We start from the raw sequence: 17,488 nt of genomic DNA on the forward strand, positions 1-17,488 counted from the left end.
TCTTTAGTGAATCTCTCAAGCACAATCAAGATCCAGTTCTGCTGTCGACTGCTTTAGATTTTCTTTCGAGATATTCAGATTCTTTTTTTTTTTTTTTATAAGTCCTTCCACCCCGACTGCACTAAAGCATCCCCACAGCATTACACTGCCACCACCGTGTTTGACTGTGGGAACTGGCCTCTGTTTTATACACATTTCCTCCTTCTTTTGTGACCAAAAACCTCTAGTTTTGTTTCATAGGACCAAATTACACACTTCCAGTATGTGTGTTCTTTCTCCAGGTAGTCATAGCATAGCATACTTTAGTATTTCCTGTTATTCTGTGTGTGTACTGTTAAATATCAATCCTCACTGCACAACTTGCACAACAGAGATTTGTACTATGGCTAAAAATGTACTTGTAAACATTGATCTGGTCACTGCTTTACATTGTACTTGTACCTGGGAAATATGTATTTGTGTAAGTCTGTGTGGCACAGGCTATAGTTAAATATCTGTCTCCATAATCTGAGCTACAGTGGCCCCAAAATGGAGCCCTGGGGAGCTCCACACATGTGCACTGATTTGAAACTAGGTTACCACTCATACAGTGTAACAAAGAAAAATGTGTCCAGTTTGTTTCAGTGCCCTCATGTGGCCAAAAATAATCGGGTAAAGGAGGGATAAAGGGGAAAAAACAAGGCTCAGAAGTGTAAATAAGTATGTAGATACTTTATTTTTCTCTTTAAAGGTGCACAGGAGTGACCACAGTGTCCCTGCAATCATTCAGGTCTACATATAATATGCATAATTAGGTATCAGTCTAATAAATAGTTAATTCAGTGGTGTTTTAATCTCAAAGGTGTGAATCTAGCGGTTTGCATGTGGTCGGAAGGCTGTGCAGGTTTGACCCCTCTGCACTGCGTTGCTGTGCTGTAGCTTTTAGACTGAGCCTCAGTCAGTGACTGTCATCATGGAGGAGAAGCAGACGACTGTAGCCGAGTGATCAGGACAAACCACTGCACCCCACCTCTCCTCCGCCTGCTACTGCTTTTAAAGGTAAGAGAAAACGCTGCGTTCGATTTGTGTTTCATGGTGAAAACAAGAATCTGTGTGGTGAAATGAGCTGCGGTGTCTGCAGCTCCACGGATTATTATCACTGTCTGCGCCGTGGTTCGCTATAAGCAGAGTGGAGACGGTGGAGGAGCCTTATTATAATCGGCTGCTTTTCTGGATTATGCGTCTCAGCTAAAGGTGAAGACAGCGTCCATACGGCTTCAGAATAGATTAATGTGCGGGGTTTTTGTATCGATCTGTGCGGAATTTATCCCCAAATAAAGCGCACGGGACAGGCGCAGATTTACATGCGCGTTCATTCTCCAGCACCGCGGACAGCTCCGGAGCGGCGGGCCTGAGCGGAGCGCGTCTGTCGGCCTGAAAATAACACCCCCCCCTCCTCTGCTCCGCTTCCAGGTGATCACTCCTCCGAACCAGCACCGGACACACCTGAGGGGCGACAGCGGCCAAGATGAAGCATTTTTTGAGGTAAAAAAAAAATGAATATATATTTATGGAAACGTGAAGGAATTCATTAGATGCACTGTAAACGCCCCCTCCCTCCGCTCTGAGCTCCATTCTCCCTGTTTGTAGCTGAACACTGCGCACACTGAGCACTGTTTACTCCCAGTTCACCCGTTTAAACTCTTGTAAATCGATTTTGATATTGTGTGGCCTGTAAGTGGCTGTTGTGGTGTGAATTGGTTTGAACGGAGAGGAGGCCTCTTAATTATGGAGCACATGTAAACCAAGTGCTCTCCAGAGGTGGGTCTATTAATAGTCCTGCTCTGCCTCTTTTTTGCACACACACATGTAAAAAAAGAAAAAAGAAAGAAAACAGTTATTCAGTTTAAAGAAAAATGAGATGCATGGGACATAAAATCAGACGTATTTCATTCCTTTAAACTGCACTCCCACTCCAGACAACATTTCCCATAAACCCCTCTGTTTTATTTCCTTGTTATCTTTAAATCTGTGTTGTCTCAAAGATATTTAGCATCATTAACGTTTATTGAACAGCCAGTAGAGGCTGCCAAAGTTTTTTTTTTTTTCTACTGATGGCTGTGTTTGTTTACTGTCATTAAACTAATGAACGTGGTAATAGTTTACTAACGTAAAAATGATCCATGCAGCACCTTTTAATGGTTTTGGCTGATCACAGTGTTTAGAGGAAATTACAGTAAAAGGCCTCGGCAGTGATTTAGAGCTGTAGCTGCTACAGCAGCAGGAAACAATGTGCTGTCAGTATTCAAATCAAACAGAACCCTTACTGCATCCTAAACAACTGTCCATATAAGTTACAGTTTACACATTCCTAAACCATTTGTTGCTGTAAGTAAAGCTTAAATGTTGTTGACACCTGAGCGTGTCTCATGTAAGCTTATCAACTTTCTGATCCTCTGAAATTTAGCATTATTTGTAAACTAGGATTTATAATTACAGCATTTTGAAAATCGTATTACCTCCTTCATGATCAGATCAGCAGGCTGCCCGACCAAATGTTAGCCAGGAGCACAGCAGCTCTCCTCATGAGGACCAGCCCGACCTTTAAGTGTAAGACTTGGTGCCGTGACCCTTTAAAATGAATTAGCAGGAGGAAGGTTCTGTGTTCAAGGACATTTTATTTTCAAACCTGTAATAGTATGGTTGCGGTCTAACCTCTGAATCCTCCCAGCACCCCCCCTGTTTTTGCTCAGTGCGCACTTCCTTGAAGGTGAAGAAAATGACAGTGTCTGTTTAACATGGCAGTCTCATCCACAGGCTGAGGAGGATTAATCCCCCTCCACTGCACTTACCTTCTTCTTGTTTACACACAGGATGATGTTACGCTGTGATCCTTCAGCATCAGACAGATTTATTTCTGCCTGGAATGGTTGTAAACTCAGTGAAAACAAAGACGGAGGGTCTGTGTGTGTGTGTGTGTGTGGCTCACAGAGGGAGGTTTTCTGATATGATTCATGGTGCAGGTGTAGTGTTTTTGCTGCAGAGTGAAGAAGACCAAAGCTGGAAATAATTTACATGGTTTCTTAATGGGTCGCTATGCATTTCCCAGGACATCTCCATTTTCATTCTCGGCTTCACCTGTAAAAATAGCACACTTTGATCAGCTGAGAGCCCCTGCTGGTAGCTAAGAAGTGAAGCTTATGACTGGCTTGTCTTTATACCTTCTTCCTCTGCTCCTCTCTTTTCTTTCTGTCATTTGTTTTGTCACTTTGGATTCTGTGTCTTCTGTATGCCTCTTGTCTCTGTGATTATATTCTAAAAACATGAGTAAAAAATACAGGGTACTTAGAGGTAATATCTCAAATACACTGAGCCAAAAAATAATGTTTTTTATTTTTTTTATCATCAACACAGTTTAATAAGGGCACCAGCAATCCAAAAACGTCTTTTAACCTCACATTTATATGTTTGTATTGTTTATATTTAAGTCCTAAGTCTAGTTCCATTCACTATTTTGCTTTTATTTTATTAGTCGTACAAAAATCAAACTTATCTGAAGCACATAAAGCCACATTTTAAAGGATCAGTATTAGTGATACAATGACATCTAGTGGTGCGGTTGCATATTGCAGTTGCATTTGGAAAAAACTTTATAATCATATACTGTATGAAGTCCTCCAATTATGAGGTAAATGTCTTGATCCGCCTGCCTTTTTTCTCCCCTCCAGAGTGGTGACCCAGTTCTTTGTGTTCCTTTACTGTAAATGTCTGTGGCGTGGCATCAAGTTCGTCGTCCGGAAGTTCACAGGACGCTGCGAGCTGCAGCGAATCTGTTACAACAACAAGCATGGAGCCCGCAGGACCCTCAAGATAGGTAGACCTGGCTGATATTTTTACTAAATATTGTCCTATCATCTTGTATTTATATATTTTAAGATCATTGTATCGTCACAAGATCAATTACTCCTAGTCTTATTTTAAAGGACTGGTGTGTAGAACTTACTGACATCTAGTGGCAAGACTTTGGATTGCAACTAGCTGAAATGCCCTCCCTTTTAAAACACAAAGGGGGAGTTATGGAGCACTGCTGCCATAGTTGAAATAAAAATGATATGAATGCTCACTATTTCCTGCGTCTCTTTCCTTCCAGAGTCGTCCCTTAGGTTCTCCAAGAATGAGGTATGTGTGTAGAAACATCAAGGTGTGTCATTCTGATTTCAAGTCTCAGCCCAGTAAAGTTTGTGTCCACTCTGTCCTCCTCCTTTCTGTCTTCTCTGCTCTTGTCCTCTGTAGCTGCTGCAGTCTGCCCTCAGCGTCCACCCCGATAAAGTCGAGAAGACCATTGACGACATCATGGCCTTGAAGAAGATCAACCCTGACACCAACCCACAGTGAGACACTCCGCTGCGGATCACATATCTGTGACTGTGTTCCTTCTGTTAGGGTGTGATGAATTAGAGGTTAGAGAGGCACGCTCCTCCACAACGTGTCACCACATTAAGCAGCTGTGAAGATGTGACTGTGGACAGTGATTAAATGAGACTCTTCCTCAATAACAACGCAGATTGTACAGGACAGCTCACTTCATTAATAGACCTTGTTCTCCCAGACTAACAGAGCTGCTCTCCCTGTGTGTCTCCCAGGCTGAGCATCTCTCTGCAGGCCAGCCTGCTGCAGATTGTGGGCTATAGGAGCCTGGTGGCGGAGGTGGAGAAGCTTCGCAGGGAGCCTTACGACTGTGAAAACCCCGAGCATGAGGACATGCTGATGAAGGTGCACCAAGCTCTCAGACATAAATAAATATAGTCTTACTCTTGTCTGTTCTTGTTAAGAGTCAGCTGAGCTGTGTGTGTTTGTGTGTGTTGCAGCTATGGAAGGAGCTTCGCCCTGACACACCTCTCACCAGCCGCATCTCTAAACAGTGGTGTGAGATTGGTTTCCAAGGCAGCGATCCCAAGACTGATTTCAGAGGCATGGGCCTGCTGGGCCTGCACAACCTGCTGTAAGCAAACACCATAGAATCAGTGTTAAGCTGTATACATCTTGGACATTCACTACATAAATATATATACTGCATGTGTCTTGTTTTTCTACAGGTATTTTGCAGAACATGACAAGGCGACTGCCCTGCAGATGCTCCACGACTCCCTGCAACCAAAGCACAAGTACGCTTACCCCTGCTTCACCAAACTGGTTATTATACTGTAGATTCGAACCACTTGTTAGATTGTAAAATAAGTAAACTGAGGGAAGAAACCCCTAGTTCACACAATAAAAACATATGGAACCTTTAAAGTAACACTAATCTGACAAAACAATGATTTGTGATGGAGAAGAAATCACCAATGTTGCAGTTATCTTCAGCTTTTTTAGAGGTTTTTAGCCTTTTTAAATTTCATTATTTGGCCCATAATTTGGTTGCTATATTGTAGACTAACCTGCCCAGCACCTGTTAAATCTTCAACAAATTGGATCATTTACCCACCCAGCTGCAGAGCTGGTGGAGACCAAAAATGGAGACAAAAAAGTGAATGAATACTGGGCCTAAACACCTCAATGGGTTCCACAAAATGAATGATAACCATAAACTGTATTGATCATTCATACACTCTGCACTCACCATGCTCTGCTTAACTCTTACAGCTTGATGTCACTCACTGCCTCATCTTTTATTGACTTCTGCTGCTTGTATTGTTTGTCATCTGCATCTCAACGAGCTGCCTCATTTCTCACATAAAGATCTTTTTCTTCCACCTCCATTTCTGCCCATTCCTTCCACTGTCTGTCTGTCACATGCACTGTAGGAGCACACACAGAACGCCAAGGTACTTCATTTTCATTCACTTGCACTTGTTTGCTGCACTCATACCTTTTACTGTTGGGTTGTAGGTGTTAAAGCATGAGATATAGGTAAATAAAGTCACTAAAAAAATCCAGTTTAGAAATGAATCGTTACATTTGTGACCGGAGGTTTATTCTTCCCATGAAAAAGAGGTTTTGTTTTTACTCACAATCTGCTGCACTCAGTGTTGCTTCACATGTAATCAGTACAAGACTAAAGTGTGTGTCCTTCACAGCGAGGTAAACAAGCCCGAATGGGAACAGAAGAACCTTGACAAAGCTATCGGGTAAGTCTCTGCACATGCTCCTTATCTAGGCCTGCACGTGTGTGTGTGTGGAAGAGGTGCAACTGGGATGTTGCTGCTGGAGCTGTGTGAGGTTTGGCCTCAATACAGAGCAGTTTCAGCATGTGATGTGGCCAGCCAGCCAGCCAGCCAGCCAGCCAGCCAGCCATCCAGCCAGCCAACGTATGCATGTGAGTGTGTGTCTGATCTGTAAGTGGGGAGATTGTGTATGTGTTAATGGGCAGAGAGTGTTGTACTGCTGTGTGTCCTGCTGCTCTGCCTTCTGTCTTCAGTCTGCAGTACTGTAGCTCAGAAAAACATGAGAGGAACAAACTGTAAACTGCACCTTAAATGTAAGAAAACTGTGTGGTATCTTTTTTAGTCTGTTGGAACACACATGTTGTATTTTCACCTTGAATGTTTTATTTCTTTCTTTAAAATTTTGACTTTTTAATCAGGTTCATTTTTCACCTCTATTTAGTTTAAATAGCCAGAAATACCTTTTAATTTCTGTGTTTTCATCACTCCCCTCTGCCAGCTATTCTTTTGCCATCGTGGGCATCAACATCACAGACCTGGCCTACTCTCTGCTGGTGAGTGGAGCTCTGAAGACCCACCTGTACAACGTGGCCCCAGAGATGCCCAGCCTGCTGCACTTCCAGCAGACCTTCTGTGAGTTCAGATGGTTGGAGTGTACAGTTTTTATTCTGTTCCCCTGCCTGGTTGCATCATGCATGTTTTTTTAGAGAGTTTTCAGTGGTTCAGATTGATTAGTTTAAGGTCACAGCTGTTTAGAGGTACTAAAAACTGTGGGTTTAAAAACTAAAACAAGGACCCAAAAGACACTAAAATGCCTTTAAAGGTAGGGTAGGAGATTTCATTCTGATGCACTTTTTGTTAAATTAATGTAACTTCTCTTTACAATCCGATAGCAACCGATTAGTTTGGCAGTTTCGCGTTAAAACGAAGAATATGAATCATCTGTGGAAGCGGAGTATTGGCTGGTTGTCACTCTCTTCCTGCTCTGTGCGCACCAGAGAGGTACGTGCATGATGGCCAAAGTCACAGACCGCAGCTCGTCTTCAGGTAATGCGCGTCCATGTGATTGTAGGCGTGGATTCGGGGTGAGCTCCGAGAGAAAGGGGCGTGTGTTTACTTTTGAAATCTGGCTGACTTTCACTGAGTTTTGAAAATCTCCTACCCTACCTTTAAGGATTGGTTGCACAATGGATCAACGCTTCACTTTTCTTCATGTCAGGTTACCTGATGCAGGAGTTTCACCGCTTCTGGATTGAAGAGGATCCCAGCGACATAATGGAGTTCAACCGGGTCCGCTCCAAGTTCCACCGAAGGATCCTGCGTCAGCTGAAGAACCCAGACATGGCTCTGTGCCCCCATTTCTCCGCCTCTGATCTCCACCTGGTCAACCTCTAAACACACACACCCTCCACTCTGTTCCTGTCCTTGACTACCCTCTTCCCTTCTCACCACCATCACCCTCAGTGAGCCCACGACTCATTTTCCATCATTGAGGACTCCCCTGGATGTCTTGGTAGGCCAACATAAACACCGGACACATTCATGGAGGGGCTCACTTCTATCCTTGCTCAATCCACCTTGTCCCAGCTAATGTCATGTCTCGTAACTGCCAGCAGCTCACAAAGTCACACACAAAGACACACAACATTGAAACTACCCTAACTTTATTAAACCATAAACCATAGGACAAGAGTTGTGTCCCTATAATACAAGAACACACACACACACACACATACACACTGCCTCTATGCCCTCACTGCAGCGTCAGACCACCAGCATCAGAGATGACCATGGCGATTGTAGCTGTGCATGAGGAGGCTGCACCACACCATTCCACTCATTGTTGCTTTAAAGATTCATGACGATTGTATCACAGCCGTTACACCTCAGTTCGTTTTGCAAAACCAAATTTACTTTAACTCAGCCAAAAACGAAGCTTTTTAGATTGGTGCAGTTTGCAGCTTGGCTATCAGACGTGAGCATCATTTTTGTATTTAAATGAAGAGCTATAGATATATATATAGTAAAAGTTTAAAGTGAAACATTACTGGCACTGATCAAACCACATCTCAGCTCTGTCTGTATTAGCTAACTGCCATAGATTGTACTTTTCATGTCAACAAGACTTCTCCTTGCCAAAATATCAAATGTGGAGAACTTCAACAACGACAGTTTCTTCTGAGCACATGTCAAAGTTTTATCAAAGGAAAAAGAGATGTTACTAAGTATTTGAAAGAATGTGTAGAATTAGGCAGCACTGCTCCCAGTTTGGATACAATCTAAAAATCCTCATGTGATGAATATTTTGGCTGTTTTATTCCCCCAAAAACCTAGTTATATATTATGCTGAACATTTTTGCACAGGTTCTGTTATGAATGTTTTTCACGTTCACGATTGTTTCGATCTTTTTTTTAATCCATTGAATGTGACACTGTGTCCACTGTTGTATCAGCCAAAGCAATAATTTACATTCATTTCACCGTAACAATTTTCTTTACTTGCACCATGTGTGCCTGAGTGTTTTGTTTTGCGTTCTGACTCAGAGCTGGAATCCATTTATAGCTGCTACACGTGGCGCTTAAATTGAAGGTGAGATGTCACGTCATTAGCGTGATTATTGTAAACAAACGTCCCCTTCATTCATTTCTGTCAGCCGATCTGCTCTGTAGAGCACGAGTTGGCTGCTAAAACAGTAGCGAGAGCTGACGGCGAAAGTTTTGAAATGGAGGCGTTGATCGGACAGTCGACGCTCCAGCTGCAGCTGCCAGCTTCCTGCTGTGGACAACATGCATATTTTCATTTATCTATCAGTTTATTATACCTTTGTTTTTGATTTAAAACAACAGTAGCAGACTTATAGAATGCAAAATCACAGTCAAACAACAGCAGATCTTGAGTTATCACTGCATTATAATTAAAATTTTAAATACTGAAAAACATGCTGGCTGCACTTAAAGAGTATTTCCACAGTGGTGTTAAATCACATGGTGCAACAAGACACCACTTGTAGTGGACTACAAGGAGAACAGGAGGGCCTGTCCTCTCATGGTTCTCACGATTAAACCATGATTTGTGATCTTTGCATTGACTTTCCCCTTTGTCCTTTGACCAATTTCTCTAAGTGAACATTTGTGCCAAATTTAGCTTGCTGTTGAGATTAGGATTGGCTCATGGAGGCACAATTATGCTGTCATATTGTCCATTACATCTGACCAAAGAGTGAATCTCCCCCCTACGTCTAGTAATCCACAGATTTGTCCTGCTGTTCTCAGGCTCCTCTCCAGTTCTGAACCACTGTAGTCGATCAGTCACCCTGAAGTCACAGTCTTGCTCCTTGTTGTCTGTGGAGCAGCAGTTTGATTGTTGTTTCAGCTCTGAGTCTTTTCACATGTAGTTTTCATTGAATGATAAAAGGCCACATTCATGCAGCAGCAGCATTTGCATCTCTTGATCACTGTATTTAACATTCATGCTCTCACAAAGCAGAAAATGTACGACACATTATTTTACTGCCATGCTTGCACTGTTGATTGTGTTGGAACAGTATTAAAAAAAATGTTTATTCTTTTGAATGTTGAAGCTTTCTGTCAGTATTATATGCAGCTGTTTACTTTAGTGAATGTCAGTGCTGGTTCCATCTCCTGCTTGCTTCGATTGCTTTGCTTTATTATTATTATTATGGTCAGCTTTGCACTACTGTAAAAACAAACCAACAAAAATGCTGTTTCCTTTATGATGCTAAATCCTTAACTTGTGGTGAAAATGGGCAAAAATGTCCCATGATACTGTAGATGAACTTAGGTACACGCTGCTGTATATTCTGCTTTAAAACTGCCAACAAGACCTCGATCTGCATGATATTTTCATCATCACCGCGCTGGCATTCTGTACTCTTTGGTAAAGTACTTCTAGATATTGTAACAGTGTGCTTTATTTGTCTGTGCTGTACTTTTTGAGACCACAATAAAAGTAAACGTTAAAATTATACATTGGTTGTGTTTTTCATATATCAGAAATTATATATTTTGGTTTTAACTGTTTCAGACTTCAGTTATATTTATATTTCAATGAACAGCAGAGGGCAGTAAGCTCACATATTATGAAACAGCCATGAAGGATGTGATCAATTTATTATCAGATAAGAGGTTTGAAAAGTTGGTATATGATGATGATGTTGAACATGGTGAACTATCACAATAAATGCTCTGAATAACAACAGAGCTTTAATTTGACTACTTTGGGTTACACATTTTTTTTTTAAATATTTGACAGTCCCAGTGTTGGTATAACTGTAACATTAGAAATCTAAACTTTATTTAGTTACAGTTACAGGTTCTCTAGGCAGATAAAAGTTCAACTCCTGTAAATAGATCTGTCTGTATTATTCAGTTTGCATTATGTATCCTAAAACTTACTTCGAAGTTGTAGTTTAACTGATCTGTTCCTTGTAAAACCTTAAACACTTTAAGAGCTATCTGCGGCTGCAGGCAGCCGGAAGTGATTTAAAGTGCGATGCTGCTTTTAAGAATTAATTAAGAATTGCATAAATATATGTTTCCGCCCGGTTTCGAACCGGGGACCTTTCGCGTGTTAGGCGAACGTGATAACCACTACACTACGGAAACTTGCTTTTTAACGCGAACGCAAAAAAATCTGTGTTTATTATGATTAGGGGGCGTGGTTGATTTGATTGACAGGTCTAGCCTCAAATCACTGGCGGGTTGAGGGAGGCCGGAAGCGCAGACATTGCTGCACCGGAGCCGCGTACTGGTTGTTTTGATTCAAGACCTGGCTGTTGGTCGCTTTCCTCCTGAGTTTCCTGTTCAGTGAAAAGTGTTCACATTGTTCCAAAAACTTGGTTGGATTCAAAACAAGTTTATTTGGTAAGATACATTTTATTGTAACATTACGTTTTTTTTTTAAATTTTATATCAGTTTATGTAATTTAATCATTAAGTGGAGCGAGTACTGAAATCAGTTTTCCCAACGTTTTTAGTGGCGTTTCAGTGGCTAGGAGTTAAGGAGAATCACACAGATAACTTGCTAGCCTCACTAGCTAGCTAACATCACTGCTGCATTTTAAAGCCTTAATAAACAGTCCGGTTGAACTAACAGTCTGTTGGTTTGTAGGTCCGGTGACTGAACTGAAGTTTATTGTGTGACTTTACTTCATTAATGTACGTTTATAATCAAATGTGACATGAAGTAAGAAGTACTAAAGTGCATGTGCAGATCCAGTTGTTGTTATTTGTGCAGTGATGACATGAGGATGCTAAATCCAAGAAGACAGAGGAACACTGCAACACAAATCACAGACCTGTTCACTGCTATATAGACTGGAAGATTAAACACCCAGAATATGATTAGAGGTGTCACTACAGAGATTATAAAATATAACATCCACTGCTGGTGGTGATGTTTTTGATGCAGTCTTTCTTCTACACAGCAGTGTCTGCCCTTCAGGTGTCATTCTCCCGTCAGTGCAGAAACCAGAGTCACCACAGTGTTCTATTTATTTTGTACAGTACAATATTTAAGAGCAGGCATGCATCTATCCGAACAAGCTGCAGCATTCCAGAGCTAAGTACATTGCCTTTTGTTTTACTTTGAAGAGCATCCACACCATGGAAGCTGAGTGACCCTGTGCCAGCTGAAGGAGGACCACAGAGCAGCAGATTCAGTACCAGATTCATCTTTTTTTTGGTAAGAGGACACCACAGACACCCTCCGTGCTTCTAAAATGACGGGGCCAAAAATGACACAAGGACAGTGCAGCCTCTCAACTGGGACATAGCTAAAACAAGAGTTTACAGACCAGTGGGTGATGATGACACAGTGGCGTTCAATGTCCAACTGGAGACAAAACAGATTGATGTCATAGCCTAAAACAAACAGCAACTTTGTAAGTCATTAAAGTAACTTTGCTCTTCAAACAGCAGGTGCTGCTAACAGGACATGCTGTTATTGAGAGGAGGGTAAATTAAGTGATGCTTCAGTAGCTTTTCAAAAATAATAAACTGAATGCTACATTAGGCCGATATCAGCGATTGTTTTAGCTTCCTTGCTGTGATAATTGTGTTCATTTTGTTAGCATACAGCACACCTTAAGTGACTGTGAAAGCCTTAACAGTAGTCAAGGCTAGTCTAGCATTATCTACTAGAATATTCAGTGAGACCACCTGTGTGGTTAAAAAAATGTGTTTATCCATATTTTGGTATAGATAAAGTAACATATTGTACAGTCTTTAAATACTTTGTCACCAATTTTATTCAAATCATACTAAAGCTAACGTCTCAGGAGGTTTGGATTCATGGTTGTTGCTTTCCTCCATGTATGCATTGATTAAATTAACTTGATCAGCTGATTCAATTTGAATTATAATTATGTTTTATTGAATATGTTCAGCCTCATCAACAAAGTGGAGATTTTAGCTTTGTATCTGAGAAACTAAAATGGTCCCCATAAGGACAGTACGCACAGTCATATAGACACTTTTCTGACAGCTCTTCAGGGGGATGTTTTTGGCAAATTCAGGAGTGGTTCTAGTTTGTTTTCTAACATCAGAGAGCGAGAGAGAGAGAGGGAGAGGAGGCTACAGTGTGTAATGATAATGCAAGCGGAGATACATGTACATCACATCAAAGCAGTGGATTAGCGCGGATCAGCAGCAGACAAACTCTGGTGTAATGAGAGCTAAGTCAAAACTGCAGGGCAGTGTTAGGCTTGACACATTAATGCAAGTGTTGGCAATCCTCACTTTAGTCAGCACTTCTTAAGCTCTCTGCAGAAAGTACAACAACAAAAAAGAAGGAAGAACAGAGCAATCACTCTGTACAAGTCCATTTTTTAAATCCATGGAGATGCTGCTTGTGCAAAACACAGTTGTCACTGACAGACCATCCACCTGAGGTGTAGTCAGCTGGGTGACATTCATAGGTCCACTTCTCAACATCACCCTGTCATCTGTGTAATATCATTATACAAACATTTTAAAGGAAATCTGATAAAGGTTCAGATAAAAGCTCTTTTAAGAAAAAACACTTGACATGTCAGAACCTGTCACAAGCTTTCAGAAATACTTTCACTGACGGATTCCCCGTGTTTAAGTTTCTGGAATAAACCACAGATCAATCTACATCTTTTACACCTTGAAGTTAATGGGCTAAAACATGAAAAGCACCCATGATGTGTGTTGACACAGTCAGAAGTACTTCTCTGTCGAAAACAAGTTATATTTAAATGTGAGGGTGGGGAAAATCCACTTAAGTAATGACACTTTAGTTCACAAATGCAGAGTTGCTCCACATCTGTCATCATGTGACCTTTCACTGAGAAGACAGTTCATAAGATAAAATGCAAGCCGAGTAAAACTTTTGGGCTTTTGTTCATCGTTTTAGGAACAAATTATAGGATCCAAACAGATTAGTCCATCACTGTCACAGTAGCATCACGGCGAAGAGACCCTCAAGCTTTCTTCTAGAATATTCGAGGGGATCCTGGGTTGGTAAGGATTGGAAGTCATATCTTGGTAACTTGCTAACTAGCTGTACCCTCACTTTGTAGGGGAGGTACCATAACAGTCATAACTGTGTTTTCTAGTATAGTACTCATCCAGGAACCAGTATGATCACCTGCTGGACGAGCTTTGAGATCTCTAAGCTTTAGTGATTAGGCTGCAGTGATGCCGCCCCTTTTCCGATCTTACTGGTTGATATTTGCTCTTATCCTCACCTATTACCACAGACTGCGGGTACTGACTGAACGAATGAGATTGCACATACGAGCAGGTGAAATGAGTTTCCTCTGCAGGCTGGCAGGACTCGAGAGCTTGGTCATTCCGGGAGCAGAGTTGCTGCTCCTCTGCATTGAGGCTACTGTAGCTTCAGTATCGTTGCTATTAGTACAGTAGTATTAGTACATAACACTGGAGAAAAGTGCTACAATGTTTTGAGAAATTGCTCCTTTCATTAGGTTTTTCATGTTGAATGCAGCAGCAGGCAGCAGTTTTTAGCTGACTAAGTTCTAAAAACCCACAGTACACTAACCCTCCACCGCCAGGCACAGCTGCTTTGGAAAAAAATGGAGAGTTCAGCAGCTTCAAAAGCAAATATTTCTCTTAGAAAACGGTGGCTAATGTTGTCTCCGCTGGATGTAAATTCACTGTAACAGCCTTATTGAACTTGTAATATTTTACACTGAATAATGTCAGTTTAGCTTTCTAAGTGCTCCTGAAATCAATTAATGCAAATAAAGGGAACACAACCAATCGGAGCATCGGATGAACACTGCATTTCAAGTCTCAGAAATCAGTCACTGCAAATCATATTCCACAGTAGCCTCGAACGTCCATGTGAAGGTGCTAGTGATCAACATAATTTCATTCCTTCACCTTCAGATGACTGCAGCAGCTCCATACCTGCAGCACATCCAAACCTCTGCCCGAACTGCCTGATAGTTTCACACACAGTCCGTCTGTTTTCTATCGATCTGGACTAACGCACACCTACATACACGCACTTGTTGAAATGGTAATCTGCTTTTTTTAACAGTCTCCTCAGAATGCCAAGAACTGCTTTGTTTTCCAAGAAAATTGATTTCCCCTTTTTTTTCCTGGACAATCGATTAATGCCAAGGAGCAGGGAAAAGCTGCCACAGATTTTATATTTGCAGCTCTAATTATGTTAAATTCATCAACACTGCTGTATTGATTAAGCTAGCTCAGGCGGTTGCAAGAGTTTCAGGCACTCTGACGGGCCCGTCATGCGGGTATAATGTTATACAGCAGTAAATTCACGAATCAAACTGTGTGCATCAGACTCACCAGCTCTGTGCGTTCATTTATTGTATCAACATATGAGGGGGCTGATTGGTGAGTCAGGGGCATAATAATAAGACACGTGTGAGCTGAGGCATGACCAGTGTGTCTCATTTATTTCTCATGGTGATGTGTCCCCTGCAAAAGGAATGAGAGTAATATAGGACTGGACTATGAACCGAATCTATCAAATTACTGACATATTACTGACATTTGCTGATTTCATCCCTCATTTTCAAGCAATTTTTGAAGAAATCAATCATGCAAATCCCCCAATTTAAGCCAGGGACACATCCAAAAATCAATTTTCATTATTGAATGTCTCAATGTCATGGTTGGTAAAAAAAAAAATTGTTCTGCCATTCTTTCTCTGCTTTTATATGGTTACTTCTTTGGGTTTAGGAAAACAATTTTATGGCTGTTATTTTGTCAGAAATGGATTAATTAGACATATAATATAATATAAAATGAGTCAGAAGACTCAGGACAAATGAAATATTTTCAATTTTAAAGTTCATTTTACTAAGATATGAAGGCCTACATTTGAAGGTTAACTGGGCACATCCGTCCAGGAGGAGACAATAAAGTAGACCCAGAACTTGCTGGAGGGATTGCACCCTGCTTAGTCCTTACTGTGACCCTACTCTGGATATGTGGACTCCAAATATCTATGTCTCTATATTATAAGGCCTTTTGTTTGCCTTTATTCTACAGTGATCCCCAATTGTATGACCAATTCAGAGTTTATCTCAGCCTGTAAACCTTCTCCTGACCATCTTAATTGACATTTAATGTCTCAAAATGAAATGGAAAGAGCTTGAAATGGAAAGTGTTCCCAAGCAGTGTGCTATTTATACACAGTTCCATGAGAACAGACAGTGTTAATATAGACATTCATTGAGCCCAGAGAGGAAATTAAATGAACATTTAGGACATATAAAGGACCAAAAAAAAGGCAAACAACAGGATAAGACATAGAAATGTTTATGCCACTGAGGTCTCACCTGGCTTCACACCTGCCCCTCATCACACTGTTAACTCTCTCCTCTTTCTGCTTCTGCCTCTTCTGATCACCTCTTACCTGCCTTCACTGCCTACACTTTGTTCTGTGCCTCCAGTGACCTGAATGTGAGTACACAACCCGTCTCCTGTTTCCTTCAGTCTATTTTAAATTGCTTGAAACTTTCTAGAATTCATCCTCTAAATGTGAAAATGTATTTGTTAAGATGGAATGTTAGAGCTAAAATGTTTTTTTCATTCTATTTTCTAAGAAATATTGCCTTAGTTTTATGATGCCCATCACTGGTTTTTGAGATCCTTCATCAAGTAGAGCATGTCAGGAGTCTTGTGGAGGGAAATATGCAGATTAAGGTGCTTTGACTAACACTATCTGTGGCCATGTGCATTTACATCAAGCTCTTCAGAGTGGGACACCGCTGCAGTTGAGATGATTTTGCACTGTGTGTAATGAAATTTGAACTCAAACCTCAGTAGTTTTGTGAAATTAAAGTAAAGTGACTTTTGGGCCTGGGTGAAAGTTATATCCACCAACCGCCCCTCCACCTCCTTCTGGGACTTGGACTTTTAGCAGCCTTTATATGCAAAAATGCGTCCATCTGGCATTTCTTGAGTTGCTGAAAGTCATCCAAGTGTGCCGCTCATTTGTGAGGATGTGTTGCTTTCTCATAGGATGCTGAATTTTGCAAGAGTCCTCTAAATCCAGCCACTAGTTGTCTGGGTATTTCTGACTTTGCAATGATTGGTGCTTTGCTGTAGCAGTACAGAAGATGACATGTGGAGCAATCTGAAGTAAAAAAAAAAGACAAGTAGAGTCCACTGGCATAGTTGCAGCATTACCATCAGTAGTGGTAATTTACAGTCATTGCATCGTTTGTTTAGTAAAGGTCAGAAACATTTCACAAATCCCTGTACAGCGTTGGACTGATGGGGACTCTCCATTCACTTGGACACATGATAATGCAGAACAGTAATCCCTAAATGATGCCCCCAAAATAAAAGTCATGCTGCATGACTCAGGGAGGGAGTGTTTGGCAGATCCAGCATCATGTTTCTAAGTGTGTATGTGTGTGTTTCTTAATATCAATGTGTAAATCCGAGCATGTGCACTGTGTGTATTGATCTTCCCTGCAGCTTCTGTCTGCATCCTGGAGCGCTCTGGATCTTTCTGTTAGGGTGAATATCAGGTGTGGTGGGTTTGGCAGGAAAACAGATCCGTGTTTAGGCAACTGTTGGAAATCGCAGAGATCCAGGTCTGCCATAGAAATTCTCTTTGATCGCCCCCCCCCCTCCCACCCTATAATTCACAAACACATCATTCTGTCCTCCTCTCTGCATCCCTTGTTCTCATCGTCCTCCCCCACTTCCTCCTTTTCTCATTCTGTCACCATCTTATACCTTTTTTTTCCCACCCTCCTCTTCCTCTCTGTCTCTGATTAAGCTTTCTGGTGCATTAATAAAGTAAAGCTCCCCCTCCCGCCCTCCTCCAGTGGGATTAGGCAGAGCACTAA

The 17,488-nt window shown here is 41.4% G+C and overlaps 1 protein-coding gene, 1 long non-coding RNA gene and 1 other non-coding gene across 3 annotated transcripts in view; 2 read left to right on the forward strand and 1 right to left on the reverse strand.

Annotated features, from left to right (window-relative positions):
- Positions 1 to 917: 917 nt before the first annotated feature.
- elmod1 (ELMO/CED-12 domain containing 1) lies at positions 918 to 10,129 on the forward strand. Its single transcript, XM_028421591.1, has 11 exons — positions 918 to 1,038; positions 1,453 to 1,524; positions 3,708 to 3,853; positions 4,130 to 4,158; positions 4,273 to 4,370; positions 4,623 to 4,752; positions 4,848 to 4,981; positions 5,076 to 5,144; positions 6,057 to 6,107; positions 6,643 to 6,776; positions 7,363 to 10,129. Exons 2-11 carry the CDS (start codon positions 1,508 to 1,510, stop codon positions 7,536 to 7,538), a joined length of 984 nt encoding a protein of 327 aa, XP_028277392.1. The 5' UTR covers positions 918 to 1,038; positions 1,453 to 1,507; the 3' UTR covers positions 7,539 to 10,129.
- A 567-nt stretch (positions 10,130 to 10,696) lies between these two features.
- trnav-aac (transfer RNA valine (anticodon AAC)) lies at positions 10,697 to 10,769 on the reverse strand. The gene has a single exon. It is a non-coding gene; the product is annotated as a tRNA-Val (tRNA).
- A 162-nt stretch (positions 10,770 to 10,931) lies between these two features.
- The window catches only part of LOC114446147 (uncharacterized), a 28,877-nt gene continuing 22,320 nt past the window's right edge, over positions 10,932 to 17,488 (forward strand). Inside the window, exons 1-2 of the long non-coding RNA XR_003671730.1 lie at positions 10,932 to 11,027; positions 11,757 to 11,847. This is a non-coding gene — a long non-coding RNA (uncharacterized LOC114446147). The remainder of the gene's footprint in view (positions 11,028 to 11,756; positions 11,848 to 17,488) is intronic.

The sequence above is a fragment of the Parambassis ranga genome, chromosome 14 (genome assembly GCF_900634625.1).
Source record: "Parambassis ranga chromosome 14, fParRan2.1, whole genome shotgun sequence".
NCBI classification, from domain to species: Eukaryota; Metazoa; Chordata; class Actinopteri; family Ambassidae; genus Parambassis; species Parambassis ranga.